This window comes from Plectropomus leopardus, chromosome 17, assembly GCF_026936395.1.
Source record: "Plectropomus leopardus strain MGB_pleo_1.0 chromosome 17, ASM2693639v1, whole genome shotgun sequence".
Classification (NCBI taxonomy): Eukaryota; Metazoa; Chordata; class Actinopteri; order Perciformes; family Serranidae; genus Plectropomus; species Plectropomus leopardus.
In genome coordinates, this window is record NC_142192.1 from 24338745 (window position 1) to 24361249 (window position 22505).

At 38.9% G+C, this 22505-nt stretch overlaps 1 protein-coding gene across 2 annotated transcripts in view; it reads right to left on the reverse strand.

The window, feature by feature from the left end:
- The window catches only part of ext1b (exostosin glycosyltransferase 1b), a 186871-nt gene that overhangs the window by 34984 nt on the left and 129382 nt on the right, over positions 1-22505 (reverse strand). For both annotated transcript variants that reach the window (XM_088090801.1, XM_042506855.2), the window contains exons 6-10: positions 21038-21156; positions 15847-15942; positions 5904-5993; positions 3609-3769; positions 1623-1794 (exon numbers count right to left, since the gene is read on the reverse strand). In XM_088090801.1, the coding sequence (XP_087946927.1) occupies positions 1623-1794; positions 3609-3769; positions 5904-5993; positions 15847-15942; positions 21038-21156 (638 nt within the window). The remainder of the gene's footprint in view (positions 1-1622; positions 1795-3608; positions 3770-5903; positions 5994-15846; positions 15943-21037; positions 21157-22505) is intronic.

The following is a 22505-nucleotide window of genomic DNA, read 5'->3' on the forward strand; positions in this document are numbered from 1 at the left end:
AATCATCACAGTATAGTATGACTTCCAAAACTGCATAAAAAAAGTCATCGTATATAGTTTGTCGCCCAAAATAGCACAAAAATGTCATAGTATATGTTATCCAAAATTGTATTAAAAAGTCATAGTATAGTACATTATTGTACATACTTCCAAATTAGCACAAAAAAGTCATAGTATAGTGTCAAAATAGCGTCAAAAATGTCATAGTATAGTATGTCGTCCAAAATGGGACAAAAATGTCATAACAGTATAGTATGTTGTGCAAAATAGCACAAAGAAGTCGTAGTGTAGTAAGCCGGCAAAATAAAACTGAATAGTCATATTATGTTATAAAAAATACCATAATAAAAGTTGTAGTATAGTATGTTGTCAAAAGTAGCATGCACAAGTCAAAGTTCAGTATTTCCTTAAAAAAAAAAGCCATAGTATAGTATAGTTCAGCATGATGTCCAACATAGCATTAAAAAAATCACTGTATATTGTCGTACAAAACTGCATGAAGCATTCATCATATCATTGTATGTCAGAAAGTCCTACTACAGTGAGCCTTAACAATGTACTTCAGTGATGTCATGAAAATGTACTAAAAAAGTTTTTGTTTAGCATGTCACAAAATGTACTTTTTATATACATAAAATGTATAAAAAAAGGCATTGTAATGTATGTCATAAAAATATTCTAAGTAAGTCATATTATTGTCATGAAAATGTAATTTAAAGGTCACATTACAGAATGTCATAAAATTGTGATTCAGAGTCATAGTATAGCTTGTCATAAAAATGTGATAAAAAAGTAACAGTATAGTATGTCATAAAATTGTAGTATTAAACAGCCATGGTAGTATGTCATAAAACTGTAGTATAAAACAGTCATGGTAGTATGTCATACAATTGTACTTTAAAACAGTCATAGTATGGTATGTCATAAAACTGTAGTATAAAACAGTCATAGTAGTATGTCATAAAAATGTACTTAAAAAGTAACGGATTAAAACGTTTGCTAAAATCCAAATTAAACGTTTTTAATTCAATTATCAGTCACAGTTCAGACACTGTGACAAGAGAAAGCCATTACTGAGTGACATTAATGTTTCTCAGTAAGTCATCAGCTGGATCATACTCTATATTTGGGCGACTGGAGTCTGACTACAAACTATGATGTGAGCCACAGAAACTGACGACTCCTTTCTGTCCTTCTGTCTCCCCGATGTACAGTAAGTGCCTTGTCCTGTTTACCCACGGGTCTAACAGAGAATTTTAAGAGAATATTTCATGCTGTTCACAAAGCGGCCAGAGTTCGCTTCAGCTGAAAGGCCGCGACACACACTGATTCTGGGAAGAAAACAATGCTGGCTTCAGTTTGAATCATGGTGTATGAAAAGCAGGACAAAATCAAAGTGGATTATATAATAAGCCCCAGCCTGTTACGAGTTCAATCACATTTTGTAATGAGTTTTTCTTTAATGCAAAGCAGTTTTCTCAACTGGCAGCTGTCCTGTTTTGGTGTAAAAATTCTTTCAAAAAGCACAATAAGCTCATGAGTCATCGAGTAAAATACAATCCATAATAAAACTTTAAAAACAACCTGGATCCAGTCATGAGAAGGTGTCAGTGCACTCTTACCTGTCCCATCATGGTCTCCTTGTACTGTTTCTTTTGTGTGACCTTGATGGGCGGCAGCTTGGTGACAGCAGAGACCAGGAAGTTCATCAGGATGTCCTCACAGTTGGCCAGCTGGTCCACCATGCCCTTCAGACTTGTGGGTAAGTAGTTTGTGTACAGATAATGGTAATACCTGTAAGAGAGGACAAAAAGGAGTTAGAAAGAGAAAAGGGAACTGATCTTGCTTTGTACCTCCTCGTGAAATCATGTCTTTCCTATAAAAACTATAAAAGTCATATTAATGTATGTCATCAAAAATGCCATACAGAATTAATTGAAAAAGACAGTGCATAGTGTCAAAAAAATTCTTACGAATGTAAAAAAAAAACACCCCACAGTACAGTATGTAATTAAAAATGCTGCAAACGAGTCAGGGAAAGCTATGTCTTATGTCATTAAAAATGGCAACAAAAAATAAAAATCTTGATAAAAAAGTCATAGTACTGTATGTCATAAAAAATAATTAAAAGTAGTAGTATAGTATGTCATAAAAAAAAACAATAAAAAAGTCATAGTATGGTATGCCATGGTGTAGTATGTCATAAAAATGTCTATTGGAAAGTTATAGCATATTATGCCATAAATTTAAAAAAAGGTCATAGTATTGTATGTCATAAAACATTCATTTGTAAAAGTCTTTTAATAGTATTTCATTTAAAAAGTCATGAAAAAGTCATAGTGTAGTGTGTCGTAAATCTAAATCTAAAGGTCCTGGTATAGTATATAATTAAAAATGCGATGTCATTAAAAAAATCGTATTATAATATGTCATGATTTTAAAATAAAAAAATTACTGTATGCCATAAAAAGTCAGAAAAAAGGATTAGGATGGTATGTCATTAAAATGTCTTGTATACTTCACATTTTTAAGGGCTTTTTATGACATTTATAACCCTGGCATACATGATTTCTATCTGGAAAGTACTGGTAAAGGAGCAAATGACCATAAATCCAACATTTAAAATACATTTTGTGTGTATGAGGCCCAGGATGTCATACAAATGTAGATTAAAACCAAAAACTGGTTAAAAAAAGGTGAAAACATTTGGAAAAATGGAAAAAGAAGCAGACTGAGATGATCTGCAGGTTAAGTTTGTTGATGATCAGTTGTTTAAATATTATAAAATCTGCACATCTGATAAAAAAAATCCACTGGTTTGAATCCATTCCAAGGTTTTCTCTTAATTTCCTTTTCACCTTTTCCAGTCGCACGCATCAAAGTGCGCTTACACTCTGCTCTCCTACAAATCTGAATATGTTCACACATGACGTATTTTTAGATAAATAATAACTTAATTCCTCAATTATTGACCTTTGGTGGTTGATGAGCAGTGCATGTCACAAAAAAGTGCATAGACGACTTAATCTCAGTGCATCGCAAATTTCAGACACTTTAACGTTCCAGGTTGAAGCCTTTAGGTAGAGCTCCGACTTCATCAGCAGGCTGATTGCTTAAGTTCCTGGATGGATTGAGCGACCGACTTATTGAAAGTGATTAAGCGTTTGGCTGCAGTGATTGGCTGACTTCAGCTTAATGGACTGCTCCCATCACAGCTGAGTGAAGTCATATTAAAGCTGACAGGGCTGTAGTAAAACTAAATGCAGGAACTATGAAATGCTGTGTAGCAGACAAATTGACATTTTTTGGATAAAACATATCCAGTGTCAAAACACTGGTTTCCCGAGGCTGTGCAACAGTGAACATCACACCTACTTTCATAATCTACAGATCACTGCATCAAAGTGTTGAATCAAAGAAAGACGACTGAACACTGGAGAGCAGAGTAGAGCAAAGCTGTGATCCCCGTATAACAGAAGGGGAACAGAACAGAAGCAAGGAGCATGAAAGAAAACAGCAGAGCCGACTGAAACAGTGAGCAGGTAAACAGCTGTACCGGAACCAAGTTTTACACATCACAGGACCATAATGTGAAGCGGGTACAGTACCTGTGGTAGATGGCGGCCCCGGTCAGCACCATCGAATAATCGTTGGTCCATTTGGATGTGTAGCCCCAGCGCTCCTTGTTACTGTCCCAGAAGTGGCTGCGAGCGGGGTAGCCTACGATTCGCTCTGGAAAACTCTGCCAGACCGTGAAGGCAAAGTCCACCTGGACAGACACAAAAACAGATCTGCACTCAGCTGAAACTCTGGAAAAGGCTCGATGTTTACATTCACAGGTCAAATGTCAAGGTAATCTTCATCATAGAGCATGTTAAGGAGGACTCCGATGATAACGTCAACAACCACTTTGTTGCTGAGCAACATTGCGTGTGCGCGCTATGTGGTGTATTGAGCGCGGCGTCTCCTTTCTGAACCGTCTCTGATACCCCCACGTATCCCCTGGCAACAGCAGAAGTGGTTTTGAATACTGCTCTAATAGATCACTTAAACTTCTGCAAAAAAACTATCTGGCATCTGCACCAAAATCAATTCATAAACAACTTATTATTTATTATATTATTATTATTATTATTATTATTATTATTATTATTAGTATTAGTATTATTATTATTATTACATTATAGCTCTACACTTGATAGCTTATTATAAAGTGTGAAACTTGTGTGTTTATGAATGGATTGCCAACATTTATAAATGCATTATTATCAACTACAAATGATAAGTAAAGTAAAGTAAATGATTCATAAACATTAATCAATCAAAACATTAAGCAATTATTACAATATAATTTAAAAAATGCAGCAACACAAGAGTATCCCTAAAGGGATTTTCTTTTTTTTTTTCATTTTAAAGCATGAAATATTTTCTTTGAAATGTTGGGAAATTAAATCTGGTTGAGATTCATTTTCTAGAGTATACATTGTGAGAAAAAAATGGGGAACAAAGAGACAAGTGGGTGAGCTAACACAGTAAGTGCGCATTGAAACACACTATAGTGAAAATACAACAGAGGCAAAACCTCATCAAACACAAAGCAGTCTTTCCTAAGCAGCTGCCTGCAGCCAAACTTCTGTGGCGGCGATCAAAGCATTCAATCAAATAATTAGATGAAAACATCAAAAAGGCCTCAGCTGCTCCACAAACAGCGTGTTCTGCATTACACCTCATATTATCACACTTCACCGCACTGAGAGGGCTTACACTAATGAATACTCGTGTCAAAATCCACCATAAAACACAGTATACACGTCATTTTTATCTTCTCTTCCTGCCAGAGTTTGTGCTTACAAACAAATCCCAAAGGAAGAGAGGAAGAACTCTAGCTTTCAATGCAAAAGAAAGGTAGCTGAATGATAACATAATAAAAGGAACAAGGACAAGAAAACGAGGAATAAAAAATATCCAGTATTAAAAGAAAGAATTGGTGGAAACAATAAAAAACAAAACCCATGGAAAATCAGTCATAAGAACTGGATGCTAGTTTATGTTTTTTTGTGAAAGACAACTCTCCTTTGCAGCATCTTCACTTCAGGGTGAAGAATGGACGACAACGGACAAAAATGAGGATTCTGTTCATGTTTGGAGGCTAATATGAAGCGAATGGAAAGGGTGGATAGACAGGGAGACTGTCCAGAAATCTGCGATAGTATTTTTGCCTGAATTTCTTTTTCAACTTGTACTGGCATTGATGTTTCTAAAACTTATTGTTTGTGTTCGTGATCCAACCGCCTTCATGGGAGAAACACGGGTCGATTTGGTTTTTTGGGGCTGTGTTTTCCCCTCGGTGCCAGCTCTGCCTTGCCATCTTGATCCTCCGCACAAACAGCCTTTATGAGATCTAATTCTACACTGTTCAAAGCAGCATCTGGCTTCCCATGGTGCTGCGCCAAAACGTGTCCCCGGGAAAAACAGGAACAGTCCCGACAGCATGTGGAACAAAAAATGCCCAGAACAGTGCTGCTCTCGATTAGGGGATTCAGGAGGTGCGGCGTTATTACAGGCGCCAAAACATGAGGTGGAAGATGGAAAGAAATGGAGAGAAAGGCAGAGGAGAAGAGGAGAAGAGGGGAAAAAGTAAAGTAAGGCGCTGGGAGTGAAAGTTAGAGTAGTTAAAGGGATTTAAGAATCAAGCTGCAGAGCGATAACTTGAAAACACCAGGGACAAACAGGGGGAGAGATAAAAAATGGAGAGAAAAAGCAATCAGAGAGTTGCTTTTGGGACATCGAGAGAGAGTCTGGATCTTTGTTTTGTCTCAAGAGGACCAGACTATGGAGACAGAGAAGATAGAAAGAGAGAAAGAGTTTTCTATTCTACTCTGTTTTATTATATAACAAGATACCTCTGTGGTGGACAGCACTGTGTCTTCATCCAGGCTGAGGACAGCGTCCGTCACTATGGTCTCATAGGGCAAGAAACGACTGCTCATCACCTACAAAACACAGAGCACAAAGGGTTAAAACCACGTCATTCGGATGAGAACAGCTGGATTCAAATAGTATTGATCTGTGATCATTTGTCGCCTGGAACACATTAAAAAAAGGCTAAAGCAGCAAATGCAGATCTGTAGGCCGTGGAAAACGTCTGCAAAAGGAGTAAAAAAAAAAATATTAAAACACTTCTTGTACATGTTGTCCCCTTTTTCCATTCAGCTGCATATTTGTGCAAACTAACAGTGCGGAGGTGTTTATTCACACAGATGACAGCTTCTATTGAATGTTGCCATGGAAACATTAATAGATCCATGTCATTCTAAGTCATTTCAGGTTGTTTTGAGGATTTTGAACCAAATATGGTCATTTAACATCTAGGAATGGTTGCCTTCTTTAACAATAAAAACATCTGTTTTTTAAAAATGTTTCTTCACAGCAAATATTAAGCAAAATGGGCCATTTCCTGAGCTTATAGTGCTGCAGGAATGACATTTCTTTGTAGGCCAGCTGAGAAGTTAGTGTTGCCCTGGTTTCCTTGACAAAAAATTTGGTGAATTTTTGCTATGGGTACGTTATCGGTACGTTATTGGTAACTGCTGATACTGGCTTTAAAATGACATATTGGAATGGCCAGCACCTGATTTCTGCCGATATAGCAAGCCGATATTTTTCATCGTTTGTTTTTTTATTGAAAAATCAAAAATGTATAAAACATCCACGCTAAGTTGAAGTATTTTTTTTTAATTATTTTTTAGTATTTTTTGCATAATAAATTAAGGAGTGAATGAATATTACAAAAGCATTGTGTTTTATGTCTCCATCTGCTGGTGGCCATCAGGATAAGAGTATGCACAATAGGATGTTAATTCTTACTACACAAGAGGCTTGACGATCCTTAAATTAAGTGGGGACAAAGTGGATATATCAATATCGTTATCAGCCAAAAGAGTTGTTATAGCGGCAAAAAATCCAATATCGTGCACCGCTAGACTTTTCCATTGGATTTTGGATTATTGCTGAAACTAAGATCTGCTAACAAACATTTATAACATTCAAGGCTCATTTATGCTCAACATTAGATATATATACAGACATGGATGGGGCCTTCTGTCCATACTAGCACTCATTTAATCCGTATTTGTGCACGTTTTCTGACATCTTGCAGACTCAAAGAGTAAATGGAGCAGTGCCACTGAAAATCACAGGGGCAGTGTAGTTCATAGTTCAGGCAAGATGCGACCTTAGGGGACGGCAAAGACACAGTAATATAATAAAATTAAATCCTTGTCCACATGTTGCGAAGTGTCCCGTGTGTCCCCTTCCTTTGAAGCCCTGTATGCCGATTCTACAGTATTAAAGTAAATCAAAATAATAAAATTGTGGGCCAGAAATACATTTAAAAAATGAGCTTAAAAGCACTAAAATGAGAAACTGCAGCCTGGTAATTATCCCTTGTTTGTTCATCAATATATATGACCCCTTTCACATAAGAGTATTCATGCGATCCATAGTTAATATAAAAATATTGATTACAGCTGCTTTAAAGAATGAACTTAGTGACCCTAACATCTAATTCTTTCAGTCACCACCAAAAGCTCACAAGCTTGAAATCAGATCCTCTGGTCGAGCGTCACCTTGAGATACATTTTAGAATAAAAACACTCTCTGCCTCAAATACCTGCTGCATACATTTTTTATGGTTCCTTACAAATTCATGGGAGACAACAAGCCATCACATCAACAAACTGCAGCGCACAGAGAAGAAGAGAAAAGCCAATATCCTACGCTTTACTGCACCCACCCCACCCCATTGTTTCCTACAGTGATAGAGTGCTGATACAAGTTTCCATTACTGCTGCAGGGTCGTCTTTCTCCCTTAAATCAATAACAACACATAAATGCTGCCAGACAAATACAGCATGAGTCATGTGTCCTACATATGGAACAAATCTACCTCTCCTTTCCACCGCTGCTGAATACTGAACGCGCATATTTAACGGCAAATGAAACCAAACAGTGTAATACATGACAGTCCTCGAATATTTACTGGCAGCAGAGAGAGTGATGGTGGCCGGGGCCTGGTGGGTGGATGGAGAGACCAACATCTTGAGGATATTTAGACGGGAAGTCTTTTGGTCTGTTGCTGTGATGAAAAGCGCTTAGATGGGAAAACAGCAGCTTCTTGTGTGTGTGTTTGTGTGTGTATGTGAGTGTGTGTTGTAAACTGGATGTGTGCTCGAACTCAAACAACCTCCCACACAAACAAGAAAACAGCTCACAATGCACAGCTTTAATGGACCCACAAGCACATCTAGATACACGGTATATACATATACACACTAACAGCCTGTTATTCAGTTATTCAGCTCTGAAGGTCAGGCCTCTGTGAGAATACTTGTTCTTTAAAACGCCACCTGCGCTGAAAAGCTCTTACATTTACATTTAAGAATAGTCAGAGCTGACCTCTTTCCTCTATAAACACCTGGTGTTGTCTGCCTGCTGCGCTCGAGCACAGTGACCTCACTCTCAACAGGTCTTCATAACTCCTACAGCCGAGGGCAGCAACAAACACCGAGAGACACGCATGACTTTACTGTTGGGCCGCGTGAAGCCCGTTATCCATTCTGGTGCTGCAGCTAATGAATACTTTCATTATCGACCCACCTTTTAGTGTATAAAATGTCATAAAGTATTGAAAAATGCCCAAGGTGATGTCTTTAGATTGCTTATTTAATCTGATCAACAGTCGGAAACTGAAGTATTTCCATTAAGGAGAGTCAAGAAGAGTCAAATCACAAACACATCAGATGACTAATTACTATCTTTGATTACAAAACATCCTTCAATGTACTGCCGTTATGATTGCTATTAGTGTCTGTGAATATACTTAGCTTTTTATTGGCTGTTGCAGACTGTACCTAAAGAAAAAATTAGGTTTTGGATTGATGCACGTTTTTAAGATGTTATGTTTTGTTTTATTCTTAGATAGAAAAGCCCAACCAGGGACAGGGGTTGCAAATTAGCCTTGGCTGAGAAGCCTTAAATGCAACACATCAGTAAACGGTTTTCGAACTTGCTACTATGTTCACTACATTGTTCCTGTCAAAAAAACTAATAAATAAATAAAAAATATTAATTTTTGCGCTCTGAGGGTCATCACCATGCAAGAATTCAAAGCTTTTTGTTGTATGATTTCATTAACCGAGGTGCCTGTCTACCAGGTCTTCATTAGACAATAGACCCAGCTAACATGATATTACCCATTAGTTTGTGGACTCTTATTTTGAAGATTTGAGTTTGTCATTTTGGGCTTTGGATTTTTACAGTCAAAAATATTGAGATTCAAATGAGAAGGTGGAGCTGTGGATCTGACTCAGACTCCTCCCACACAGCCTGCCACTCAAAGCAGCTATGCCATAAATTATGTGCAAGGGGCTAGTTAGGTGTAAATAAGGTTGTGGCCTAACAAGTCGCTAGCACTGGTGCAATATTGGTTATGTTGTAGGATCACGGCTTCGACCCAGACTCACAGAGTATAAACGTGGCTGTCAATTTTTCAGTTTGTTTTCAATGCATGAAAGTTAATAGTAATGTTTTGATAACTAAAAAAGTCTTGTTCAGCATTTGGTTGTACTAAAAGACCCTGTGAGCAGTTGGGTGTTCATTTTTCCAATAAGTACATTTTTTAATGGTTTTAAGCCCGTTTTTCACTCTCCCTTGCTACTCTATGCCTCTGCTTCATTTTTCAGCCATGAAGGTTAACGCTTATGTTAACTAATGAAAAGTAGAAAAGCTTCACATTATAAAATCTAGAATTTGCAAAAATGTGGCATTTTTTGTCTGATAATGACAGATAAAAGATACATTTTTTCAAAACTAATCTGTTCTGATTCTTATGTGAAGCAAACATTTTCTTTTTTTTGCCCATCTTTGCCTTCATCTATGTCTTCAGTATGTCAGTATGTATACAACTAATGTTATTACACATAATAAAAGCTGAATGAATCTACATTAGAGTTGACTAAATTTCTACAACTTAAAGGCAACATAAGGAAAACAATGTATGGTATTTTAAGACATTTAAATACTTTTGTAAGGGCTCAAACTGAGATAATTTTCTTTTACAGACCTGATGGTACACTGTGACAGATGGATAAGGAATCTGTATTTTTTTCTCTGTTATTTAATGATTGATTTCTTTTTGGAAAACTCATACTGGTACACCTGTTCCCTAATTTGAAACGTTGCAAGTGATAAGTGTTCATGATCAAACTATTTATATTCAGAGGAGGTACATGGGTGAATTTAGTAATGAGGAATGAAGAAAAATAAGCAAAAAGACAGATTTGAAAAAAACAAACAAAACTAGTTAATTTATCAAAAATTGTTAACAGGCAACCAGATCAAAGTTTAATCCTTTTTTTAAAGGGCATAAATTAGAAAAAAAAGTTTTTAAACCCTACAAGTGCACTTTTTTTAAAAAAAAAATTTAAGTATAAAACGTGGATTTACAGAACTTAACTTTTGTGTTTCCTGCTCCCACCACCTCACACAGCTAAGCCCTGTCATCGCTGTCGGGGCTGGGTCAAGTGCCATCTACTCCCCCTCTCCCCAAAAACCCTCCAGAGGCAACAACAGCAGCTAAAAGTTGCGACTGTCACTCACGCTCTAACAGGGTGGAGGAGCCGGGGAGCGTGAGTGACAGTCGTATTTACAGACAAAGAAAAGCAGAGAGAAAATGAGAGTCGAGGGGAAAGAGGAGAGGCTGCACCTCCCTCTCATTTCTAGTGTCATCATTGCAACGTCCTGCGGGCATATAGAGAGAAACAAAACAACCCCATCTCTGCGCTGCACGTTTTCCACTTGTTTTTCAGCAGAACATGTCGGAGAGAATACCAGCGAAGAAGAGGTGAGGAGAGAACAAGATCGGAGACGGGAGGGGGGGAAAGTGACAGCGAGACAAACAGACGAAAAAGAGACAAAGAGCGAAAGAGAGGATGATCGGCTGGTGTTTTCAACCCCCAGATGGTTTGTAATGTTAGAAGTGCGACATATTAGCCTGGGGCTTCCTGGTGCTCTCCAGGAATGTGAGCTCTTACAGCAGGAATCTGCCTCCAGCACTTCACCTCCTCTCCAAAGGACAGCAGCAGAGGAGGGAGAAGGAGAGAGGAGGACCACCAGTCTGTGTAAACCATATTAAGCACTGCTGGGATTCTCACATGGCTTAAATCAACAGTCACAAACCAATTTTTTGGCCATCGTGCCAGAGAGACAGAGAGGATGACAGAGGGAGGAAAAGAAGGAACATGGTTGAAGGATAAGATTGGTGTTGTTCCATGTTTTCCTCACTGTCAACAAATCCCATGAAAAGACCAAAACTAATAAAGTCACCATATCTGTCACTCTTAAAAAAGGCTTAGTCATTTCCTTTAGCAGATGGGCACTGTAATTTTTCACAAACTTTACTTAAACTGGAGAGCAGAGTGCTTTTGTTGGGGACTATTTTCAGCTACAGTTTTATACACGTGGTGGTCAGAGCAGCAAGATGGCGTGCGTAGGAGCACATGATCTCAGCATCAACACTGCACTGTGCACAGACACAATAGTTCATTCCAAAATCTGTTGTCAATTCAGTCAATTTAACTCAAACACGTCAGGCTGCAAAGGAAAACTCACACAGTTCTCATTTTCCATGACTAATGTTACCAGACAAAGCCTTCCTCTTTCAGACAGGTTACGTGTGTATGTGACGCAGTCTGGCGGCGTTTGTTATGGAAAAGACTCTCCTGTGTGTGTGTTTCTAGAAAACTATCATAACTGGGTCGGCAGGTGCTGCAGACACAGTGAAACATACTTTTTTTCTGAGGCTACAGTAGTCAGCAGGAAGTGTCTCGATGAATTCAGGATGGAGTAAAATGTGAAAAGGGCGGTGTGTTATGTTCACTGCACAGATGAAATAAAGCATCTTTTAATGCAACATTATCATGACGTCTCCTCACTGTTCTTCACCACAGAGTTCACTGTACTCTACAAACTAGTTACCGGCTATGAGCCAGGCTAAAACTACGATTCAGAGCCAAGAGGCTGCGAAAAGTCATCTTTCAGTTTTTATTATTTTTATGTTTATTTTCTGGGTAAATGAACTTTCCTAAAAAAGTCACACCAATAATTGTCTTCTGTTGTATTTCCATCACCGCCAATTATGGCTGGAGCTGATATATACCCAAAACTACTGCAGTCATTTGTCGTGATGCAGATAGAAAGCATAGAAAGCAAAAAACTTTAATTTTCTTATATGGCTTGTTGCTTTTTCTTTTTATCCATTAAGATTTCAGTTTGGGGAAGAACTAGATGTTTCAAGTTATGTTTCACACTGCAAAATGAATTGTTAAACTAAGAAGCAAAGGCCAACTGCAATTGATGTTAGGAAGTAAAAATAAGTAAAAAAGTAAAGTACACGGAGGGCATGTACTCAGATTTTTCTCCACGATACTTCTAGGGAAGTTTTATTATACAACTAAGAACTTTAATATGGTGTTTTTTTGTAGATATATATATATATAAATTTTTAGGTCAACAATAAATAAATAAATACATAAAGGATTTCGTTTTTAATTAATGGTGGTGAGAAGGCTTTGAATGAGAATTTCTATATATAACTTAATGTTTGGAAAAATGTGGGACATCTTACTCATTAAAAAATTAGGGAAAAGGGTTCACTGGGGGAACTTAGACTCAGTACGACCCCAGTATCTCTAAAATTCTGGCTGCGGTCCTGAGGAGAGTCTGCATTAAAGCAAATAAAAAGGTTAAAGGAGAGGACGATGCAGTGATAGAAGGAAGCGAAAAGAAGATGGGAGGAAGAGGAAACGATGAAAAGGGAGAAAAGAGAGGATCTGTGAGTGAGGAAGAGGATGAAAGCGAGAGAGGAGGGATAAGCAAGAAAGTGGCAGGAAAAAAAGGCAAAAGGGATGAAAAACTCTCCCTCTCTCTCTTGGTCTCTCTTCCTCTGTGGGGTGGAGGAACACAGCTTGGCTCGCCACAGTAAACACAGAACCCGCCACAACCACAACAAACCACAGGCTGCCTGGCACACACGCAGAACGTCAGTGCGCTAAGCCTGTTCTGCTCGCTTTTCACGGACACACAACTACACACAGAGGCCTCCCGCTGTGATTGACAGCTTGGAAGAAACCACTCAGAGCCACGGGGAGAGGTAAACCATAAACCCTGCCTACCGCCGGGTGACTGACACTGATGTGAAAACCACTTTCTCTGATTGGCAGGTAAAGTTAAGTCCTCAGGAGCGGGAGGGGGGAGAGGACGGTCGTCGGATGAGTCTGATGTCTCGGAATACAGATGAGCGACCAGATTCTGTTTCGGTTGCCTCAAAAACAGCCTCAAACATGAGCTTGGAAGTAAAATAAAAATTGTAAAATAAAAGAAGCTGAGCTGGGATCACAGTTTTAAAAGCAAACAATCACCCTGTGGGTCCATATCTGACCTTTGACACAGACAAGGAAAGGTCACAGGGAGGTGAAGATGAACACAGCAACCCTTTTCACAGAGAAGAGTCTTTAGCCTATGAAGGTTGTCATAATAAATACCACAGAGGCAAGCTCATTGCTCATAGATTTTGTCTGGCTGGAGGGTTAACTCACAAAAAAACCCATGTCTCTTATGACAGCAGCAGTCAGAAGACTGCAGGAAACTAGATTTACAACCTTGTAGCTGCATGCCTCCACCAACCAGCCAAGTTACAGTTCACATCCAGGTCTGTGCAGACTCATATGTAGCCATGACAGCAGACAATATTTTAAATATGGATGGTGGTGCAAATATTAAATATCCAAAAACATGTATGCTTCACCCTTATCTTCAAACTAAACCTCTAGGAAAAGCACCGTGCTTTAAAGTCATTTTTACATAGTGGCCAATGTGTAATTATAACTACTGAGTTCATCATGCGACCATTGGGCCCAAAAAGACTATTTCACAAAGACTTGAAGTTTGAAAGAGACGTCTGTACATCAGTGGATTTATTTCTTTGAGCGTCACAACCTCCCCACATAATGACTCATTTCATTATCAGCATTTGATCCATTCAGTTTGATAACATTTCGAAAGTCTAGAAAAGCCACACAATTAAATCATTTTATCCCTGTTCAAGTTAGCAGAGAGCTACACCGGAAGTTAGCCGTCTCTAGAGTGCCTGCTCTATAACCCGCCAAATGATGCGAAAGATTTGGGTCATTTCATACCGTAGAAATCAAGCTTGTTTGGGTTAATGCACCTCTAACCAACGTTCACGTGGGGCTCCACCGCCAACGTTTTATCCAGTTCTCCTTATACATCTTTGCTTTAAGTCCGCAACACATAAAAGTCACATAATCAGCACAGTTTCAAGGTGGCCACCAAAAATTAGTGTCACCAATTCAGTATCTAACCAAATATCTTCCCTTCTGTTCATGAGTTATGGTGCTGAATAATGGCCAGAAAGGCGATTTGGCAAAACATTATGATATCACGGTAATGTTCACCTCTGACCTTTCGGTCAAAATATCGTCACTTCATTAATTTAATCCTATTGAAAATTTGGGTGAAATTTTGTTGTTAGTGAATGAATTCTTCAGATATAACTAAACACGTTTTGTGAGATTACAATTAACTTTGACCACCAAAATCTCACAGGGAATGCTGAAGTCCAAGTGGATGTTTGTGCCAAATTTTAGGAAAGCCTTTCAAAAATATCATGTTCAGGAGAATGGGACAGAAAGATGGACAACCCAAAAAAAATGATGCCTCCATCCGTGGCTGTCATCGGCACTTAAAACAACTTCATTTTACGCAGATTTTTTTTTCTTGGCAAAATTTAAACCTATCTTGCATGTGCACGTAATAATAATCTATGAAAACACTTGTTTAGAAGGTAAAAATAACTTAAAATTAAACGCAATATTAAACAAACTATTTTGCGTTTTCCTTTCAGTCGTTTCTCATGAGAAAAAACAAACACACCAAAAACTCTCTAGTTTGTGCTTTGATATGATTTTGACCTCAATATCTTTAGCGTCTTAAATCATAACTAAGCATCTAATTAACTGAATAAAGAGGTAAAATCTCGACACCACAAATATCCACAATCAATAACGACGTTCACCATTTTCATTTTATAGACAAAAAGGAAATTAAAAGATTGCAGAAAAGGATCAGCACGTAATGAAAATAATCTTTAGTAGCATCCCTTATCAACATAGACGTAAATATAGATTTTGCAATTAAGACTTTGAAAGGGCTACATGGATGTGAGGATCATGAGTTATTAAACACATTATGAAAAATCTGACCTGCAACATTATTAAATCAATGCTGTTGCTCGTCTTCTGGGCATGTATTTACTGTGTTTATTTACTGTGCACAACTAAAATGTAACTTATTTCTCCAGAGAGATTTTGTCACTTTCTTCACTTAATTAGATATTTAGTTATGATTAAAGAATATAACAGGGATAAACACATTAAAAATAAATAAATGCTACCACGCATATGCACTTACCCATTATTGCCTCCTTATCTTTCCTAACAATATGCATTAGCCTCTCAGACAAGCGTTTTTTTCTTCTCTCTCTCCGACGTATATTATTCCCATTACTGAGCTTTAATTGAAACCACACAAACTGTCCTTTAATGGAATCAACGCAGCACAAATCGAAACTCATTAACTCCCAGAAACCCTCAGACTGAATGAAATGTGCAGAGTTACAGTGGCTTTACAGTTTGAGATGATGCATATTGATAGCGATCACACCTTTGAGGTAACTGAGAGGAGCGGTGTGTGTGTGTCTGAGCTCACCTTGTTCTCTCCCTCGATGACGATGACCGGTACTGAGGTGGCAGGCCAGCGGTGCTTGGCCGGGAGAGGCTTGTCACTGTTCCACAGGACGATGATCTAAAAGAAAGAAGAAAGACGTTATTGCCTGCAACAAATACCTGCGTTGCATTTAATTTGATTTCCTCTTACTAAAACAACTCGCAGCACACTTCCCAGCTTGTTGAACATGTGACATTTACGTGACCTACGGCCAGCAAATGTCACCTTATTATAGGCTGATTGAATGTTAAGGAGCCAGAAGGGCAACTGAAGTGATAAAATATTTCCAATTACAGCTCCAGAACAATTTAGCCCATAACCAATCAGGTCACATTGTCAGGTTTCATTTCATACTGAGACATGTTGCTGAACATATTTTCCGCCCCATATCATCTCATGCTCCAGCGCAGATCAGATTTACATGACGGACTCATGTTTAGTATGACTCGGACTGCTGTTCAGCGACATCGACGTGTCACATGGAGTTAACCTTTCCCCGTTCGCTGCACTTCAAGGCAGAGCTCAATGACGTTTAATGAGGAACACACACAAACACACACACACACACACACAAAGGACATGACTCCAATCTGAACTTAACACCCTCATACCTCAGACTGTTCTCATGCATCTTAAATTTTGGTGACACAACATGACTGTTTGCTAAACCCCTCCCCCAAATGACTATTGTCCAATCACAGCTTAGTGACCTAACTAGACAAAAAACCTAGACAGCGGATCCCAAGATGGCGCCTATTCAGTCCAATTGCTCGCCCGGCATACACACCAAAAACGGTTTCTAGCTTCCGGGTTTACTTCTGTAGTATGCGCCAAGGACTTTTTTTCTTTTGCTTGCCCCACCCACAAGTTACTGCTGGGCTCACAGACTTTCCATCATGAAGATAAGATTTTTAAATCCCTATTCTTGACTTATGAAAAGTTTCACATATACAAAAAAACCTCCATGCATCAACAGGATAGAACGGATAAATATTTATTTGTACTTTCGGAAAATGAATTGCATGATATTCAGCAATCGCCAGAATAATAAACAGACAACTACAAAAACACCAACAACAACACAACAAACAAAAACAGTGCTCCTCTTCCACATTACAGACATGTTCACCACATATCAAGGAAGAGTACGTAAGGGAGGCGGGGCTTAGCTGATGGTCAAGTGTTGCACGAGTATGGTGGAAACTCCCCCCTTTAACTGTTTTACACCTTTTAATCACATTATCTGTGGAACTTCATATTGCACAATCAGTGTGTCCCAGTTCAACCCTATATAATATCGTTTGTGCAGTCACTGTGCAGCGAAAACCACAACAAACTGTGAAGATGAATCGTAAACCAAACGGAAACTTCATTTGAAAAATGTATTTCCAAAGATTTATTAGTTTGCTGTTTTCTGAGCTTTGCCTAGAGCTGTAGCACCACCATCTGCCATGTGCTTTCACTTCCAGTTCCTTCAGCTCTGTTGTGCACAGCATTGTGTTGCAGTTGTGTTGTTCAAAACCACATTCAAAATTTTAGTATGCAGGCTGGAATGGTTCAGCAAACTATTTTATTCCAACTAAAAACAAACTAAACTCTCAAAAAGAGTGTAGTTCATAGTTTTTTTTTTGTAGTTTATTCTACACTATATTGAAACAGTTCAGTGATTCTTCTCATAAACCTGAGGTTGATAAATATCAGATATATTTTGACATAAAGACAAACAACTGAAAAACAGAATATAACTAATATTTGCACATCTCTATCCTTAGGTTTGCCTGAATCTGGTGGGAATGAATACTCAGAGATAAAGTGTGTGTTAAGTGTTAAGCGGTGGTGGAGAAAGTATTCAGCTTCATTACTGAAGTAAAAGTACAAATACCACATTGGGAAAATACTCTGCTACAAGTAAGTCCTGCTTTAAAAATGTTACTTAAGTAAAAGTCACCATACTCAGGAAAATGTACTGAAAGCTTTTAAGTACCCAATACAGAACTAAACCTAAACTCTTGGGTGAGAAAAATCATATCTAATAATATATTTTTGTGCTAAAACCTAGTAAATGTAGTGAATTAACAAATACATTTACCTCTGAAATGAAATGGAGTAAAAAGATGAAGTGGAATAAAAATTAAAGGCTTAAGTGAAGTTCAATTACCTCAAATTTGTACTTAAGTACAGTATTTGAGCAAATGTACAGTTGCTTTCCACCACTGGTGATAGTAACACATCATCACCAGCATCCTGTTCTGTGGTGTTCGGGTGCAGTGTGTCGGCTAACATCTGCCCTGCTGAAATGCCCTTGAACAAGTCAGTAAATTAATCCATCCCAGTTCCACTGTGCAGAGCCGGTAGCCGACAGTGTGCTCAGACGTCCCTGATGGAGGCGAATCACAAGAATTTCCCTGCAGGGATCAATAAAGTTTTTACATGATTCTGACATTAACTACGTCACGCGCAGCGGCAGCTCCCCCTCCGGGACGCGGCACCCTGACTGGACCTGTCAAGTTATGAGCTGGGAGCCATTTGGATGTCTGTGTTAAGGTGTTTGCCTCGTTTCTATACGGCAGCTGTGTGTGGAAATATGTCGCTGGTCTTAAAAGAAGGATGACACACAGCTGTTTGATGAATGGGCAAAATTATCTCATCATTATAAGGCAGTACAGATAAAAAACAAAACAAGCATCATTCATGAGGCTGAAGGTGTTTGTCATTGTGAGATAACAACAGGTATACAGTCCGGATCTCTGCACACAGCTGAGAAATGTGTTATCCTGCTCTTAAGGGGGCTCCGTTCCTTGATTAGAAAGACAGATGGCGTCTCTGTCAGCCTAGCAGCCCTCTCAGGATGCTGATGGTGGCATTGTGTATGTATGGCTGCATGTGTGTGTATTTGACCAGAGGGAGATGGTGAAGAAACTATTGGTGTTTTTGTTGCAGGCACTGAAGAAACGCTTGCCTCAAAATGCACGTGCACACACGCAGCAGGAGGTCCGCTGTGTCAGAATGTGCCTCAAAAGCTTTCTCGCGTCCAATTTAGCCTCCTCCATCCTCCGAGTTCTTTCATTCTCTCCCCTCCATTCATTTATTTATATCTCTTTCCTCAGCAGCCCCCCTCTCTCTCTCTATCTTCTCTTTCCTGTCCGCTGAGAGTGGAAGGAAACACAGCGGCTGTGTACCTGGCTCTATACTCTGCGTGCACAGCCTGAAGAACGCAAACACAGAAGCACCTCCATAAAAATCAAGAAGAAGGTCGAGTTTACTCATTCAACCTGCTATTATGAGAGAATGTTTCTGAGAAAGGTTGGCTGAAAGATGCTGATAACGGGATGCGTGGTTTGGGTTTCACCACACAGCGGCAGGAATGAATATTGAACCTCAATACTTCTCTGGATGAAATGTGTCTGGAACGCAAAACAGTTGGAATCGATTGTGAGCTCAGATCTGAACCCATCCAATTTTTTGATAAAGACATTGTGCATTTTAATGATAGTTTAATTTTTAAGCACCAAAATCGCAATTTAAAGGCCACTTATTTGACAGTATCACACCACAACTTTATCAGCAGATTAAGTCTGCTTTAGTTGACTAAAAAGTTCAACTTGACATGTTTAATTCTTGACTTTGAAACAGCAGTAAAAGGGGACCTACTATTCTTTTCTTTATTCTCTGTCACATATATAATGTTACAATGTCGGATGTTTATATTTAATGTGCCAAAGTTTCAAATAATGAGGCAAATGCATGTAAAAAATAATCCCTGTGAGCAAAAACCTGAGACTTCTTCGTTCTGAAAACTGTGTTTCCCATAGTTTTTTCTGCTTTCACAACAAGCTGATGTCAGCTCCTAACAGATTTCTTATATTGTTATCGGTTTCAGCACAGTAATGCCAGTGTTTACATTACGGAGCCAACACTGCTACATGCAGCTACGTGTTACTTTTAGGGAAACATGAAGTTGTTAATTTCTACCTAATTTTGGATCATATTCCCACTGGAACATGTCCGCTTGTGAACATTTTGGTTTAGAAGCTTTTATTGGAGATTTTTCACAGTAGAAAGAGTTGCTATATGCAAAGCAACTTTGTAGAGCACATTTCATTATAAAGAGAACCAATGTGCTTTACATCAGAAAAAAGAAAAGATAATTAAAGAAAATAAAAGTCAAGCAAATGCAGGCAATGGCATACAATGAAAATAACACTTTGTTACAGTCATTTCCAGGCTGTAATGGCACTGAACAGATGCTTAGATGAAAAAGAGAAATTTGGCTCCTTTCATTATTTAAAAAAAAATGTCTTGTTAAAGTATATGTTTATATTCTTAAAAATAAAGTACTGAACAGAGTGGTTTTTTGGCATCAGAACTGGAGGTGTCGTATCAGCATTAGTATCAAATCACGTCCAATAATAACCAGCCGAGCACACAGGGATACGCAAAGAGTCGACATGTTAACCGCTCGCATGGTATATATGTGTACAAATACACACACGGCCAACCACTGACACAAAATGCACGCAGGCATGAAATACACACATGGACAAGCAACCCGCCTACGCAAATACGCATTCATGTTGTATATTCCACTGCCCAAACAATCACACTCATAAATCAACCTGCTGTGCAACACACAATCGCAGACCTGCACGCCCGTGCACGGCACTCACACGGAAACGCATCCCTCCTACACAAAATACAAACTCGCTTACTCATACACTCTGCTGGCCAAACAAACAAACAAAGACACACACATACACACCCACATACAAAAACCAGCCATCGGGGAGCAAATTCCATTTCATTTCCCGTGCTGGTAAGGAGCAAGCGGGGGAATCAATACATGCCGTCTCCAGCTGTGCTGAAGGGGGTTTCGCTGCCATGGAGACAGATGTAGCACTGCTACAAATTGCTGCTCTAATTCAATCCACTGGAGCTAACACACACACACACACACACACACACACACACACACACACAAATGGGAATGGAGGATGAGCTCCGTTGTTGCTCTGGTTGGAAAATGTGACCACAAAGCAGCCGTATGACGCGGCGCAATTTGAGGAGTCACAAGGTGGACATCAGTTGGGGATTCGGAGATGCTGCAGTGAACAGACACACACACACACACACGCACACACACACACACACACACACACACACACAAGTAATTTACCTGTGCGCAGTACTGGGACTTGGCCACAGCTACTAGGAGCTTGAGTATGGGCTGCGACTGGGACACCAGAGGAGAGACAGCATGGATGACCGCTGTAAACTTGGGGTACGGTTTAATACCTGAAACACAAGAGAAAGACGGTGAGTCATTACTGCAGCTTAACAAATCCAGAAAAACAATGCTGGCCGCAACACGACAAGCCAACTGTCAGCCATCGATGTAATTTCAGGCTCTTTGAAGAGAATAAAGACAGACGAGAACACAAAGCTCTCATTTACAAACACTCCACATCTATTTTCAGAGAGATGTTTAAAGATGTCACCGGCAGTTGAAAAATATAGATGATATAATTGCAAGGGATGTACGTTTTCAAGCCAGTCCTAAAATATTCAACAACGTTAATGTGTTTTGAAAACGCCAAATCTCTTGATCACTGAATATTTCATTTTGGAAACTCTTCAACTGTGTCTGGAACCCAATGAACAGGCGACTAAGTGCTGATGTGACTCTAAATTCAGTCTGACTTGATGTTGGAGTAGAGTAATCGAGGCTGAAAATGAGCAGGAAATAAGATATTGAGCAAGACGGATCATAGAGGACGTTCAACTTTTCCTAATTTAAATCTAATCTTACCCAAACCAACAAAGCATGGCGCAGAGGAGATCGCTTTAGAGGAGTCTCCTTTCCGCCACCAAGCAACTTTTATGATGAGGAATATACGCAGTCTTAAAACTTGGTAAACTATCCTTGTGATTTGTAATGAAAAAGTTTAACAGTGTGCCGAGTTTCCAAACACCTGGGATGTAAATTTGTAACAAGCTCATAAACAGACTTCCAGGAAACATTGAACAAAAGCTGGAGCAGAATTACTGTCGTGCAGCTTATTTTTAAATCTGGATGTGCATGCTGTTTTCTGTCTGTCGCACTCGATTCTCAGAGGCTTTTTATCACGTCCTGTATCAGCACATTACACATTTCAAAACATAGATGTTTCAGCAACACAAATGACTTTTGTGAATCGTTTAGGAGTGATTCAGTGGTTAGAGAGCATTAAATAACCACAATGACACTGGCCAAAAGTATGTGGACATGCCTATTTACATAATTTTTTGTGCTTTTGATGTGGGGTTGTTTTTCAAGGTTCAGTTCCAAAGAAGTGAAGTCTTAATGCTGAAACAAAACATTTTACAGCAGTGATTTCAAACCCATTTGTGTGGTAACCCCTGACAACATAGGTGTAGATTTCAGGGGGGAACACACTGGACACGCCCCCCCAGGACAAGTTAATAAAATTTCATTACTCAAATAAACAAAAAAAACCCAAAATAACAGAGGATTTAAACATCAAATTGATGCAAAAAAGGCATAAAAGGCATGAAAATTCCCCAGAAAACAGGAAGTTAAGTGTTCGATCCTCAAATTTTTCTGGCGGAGGACCCTATAACCCCAGTTTCATGTAATGAAACAA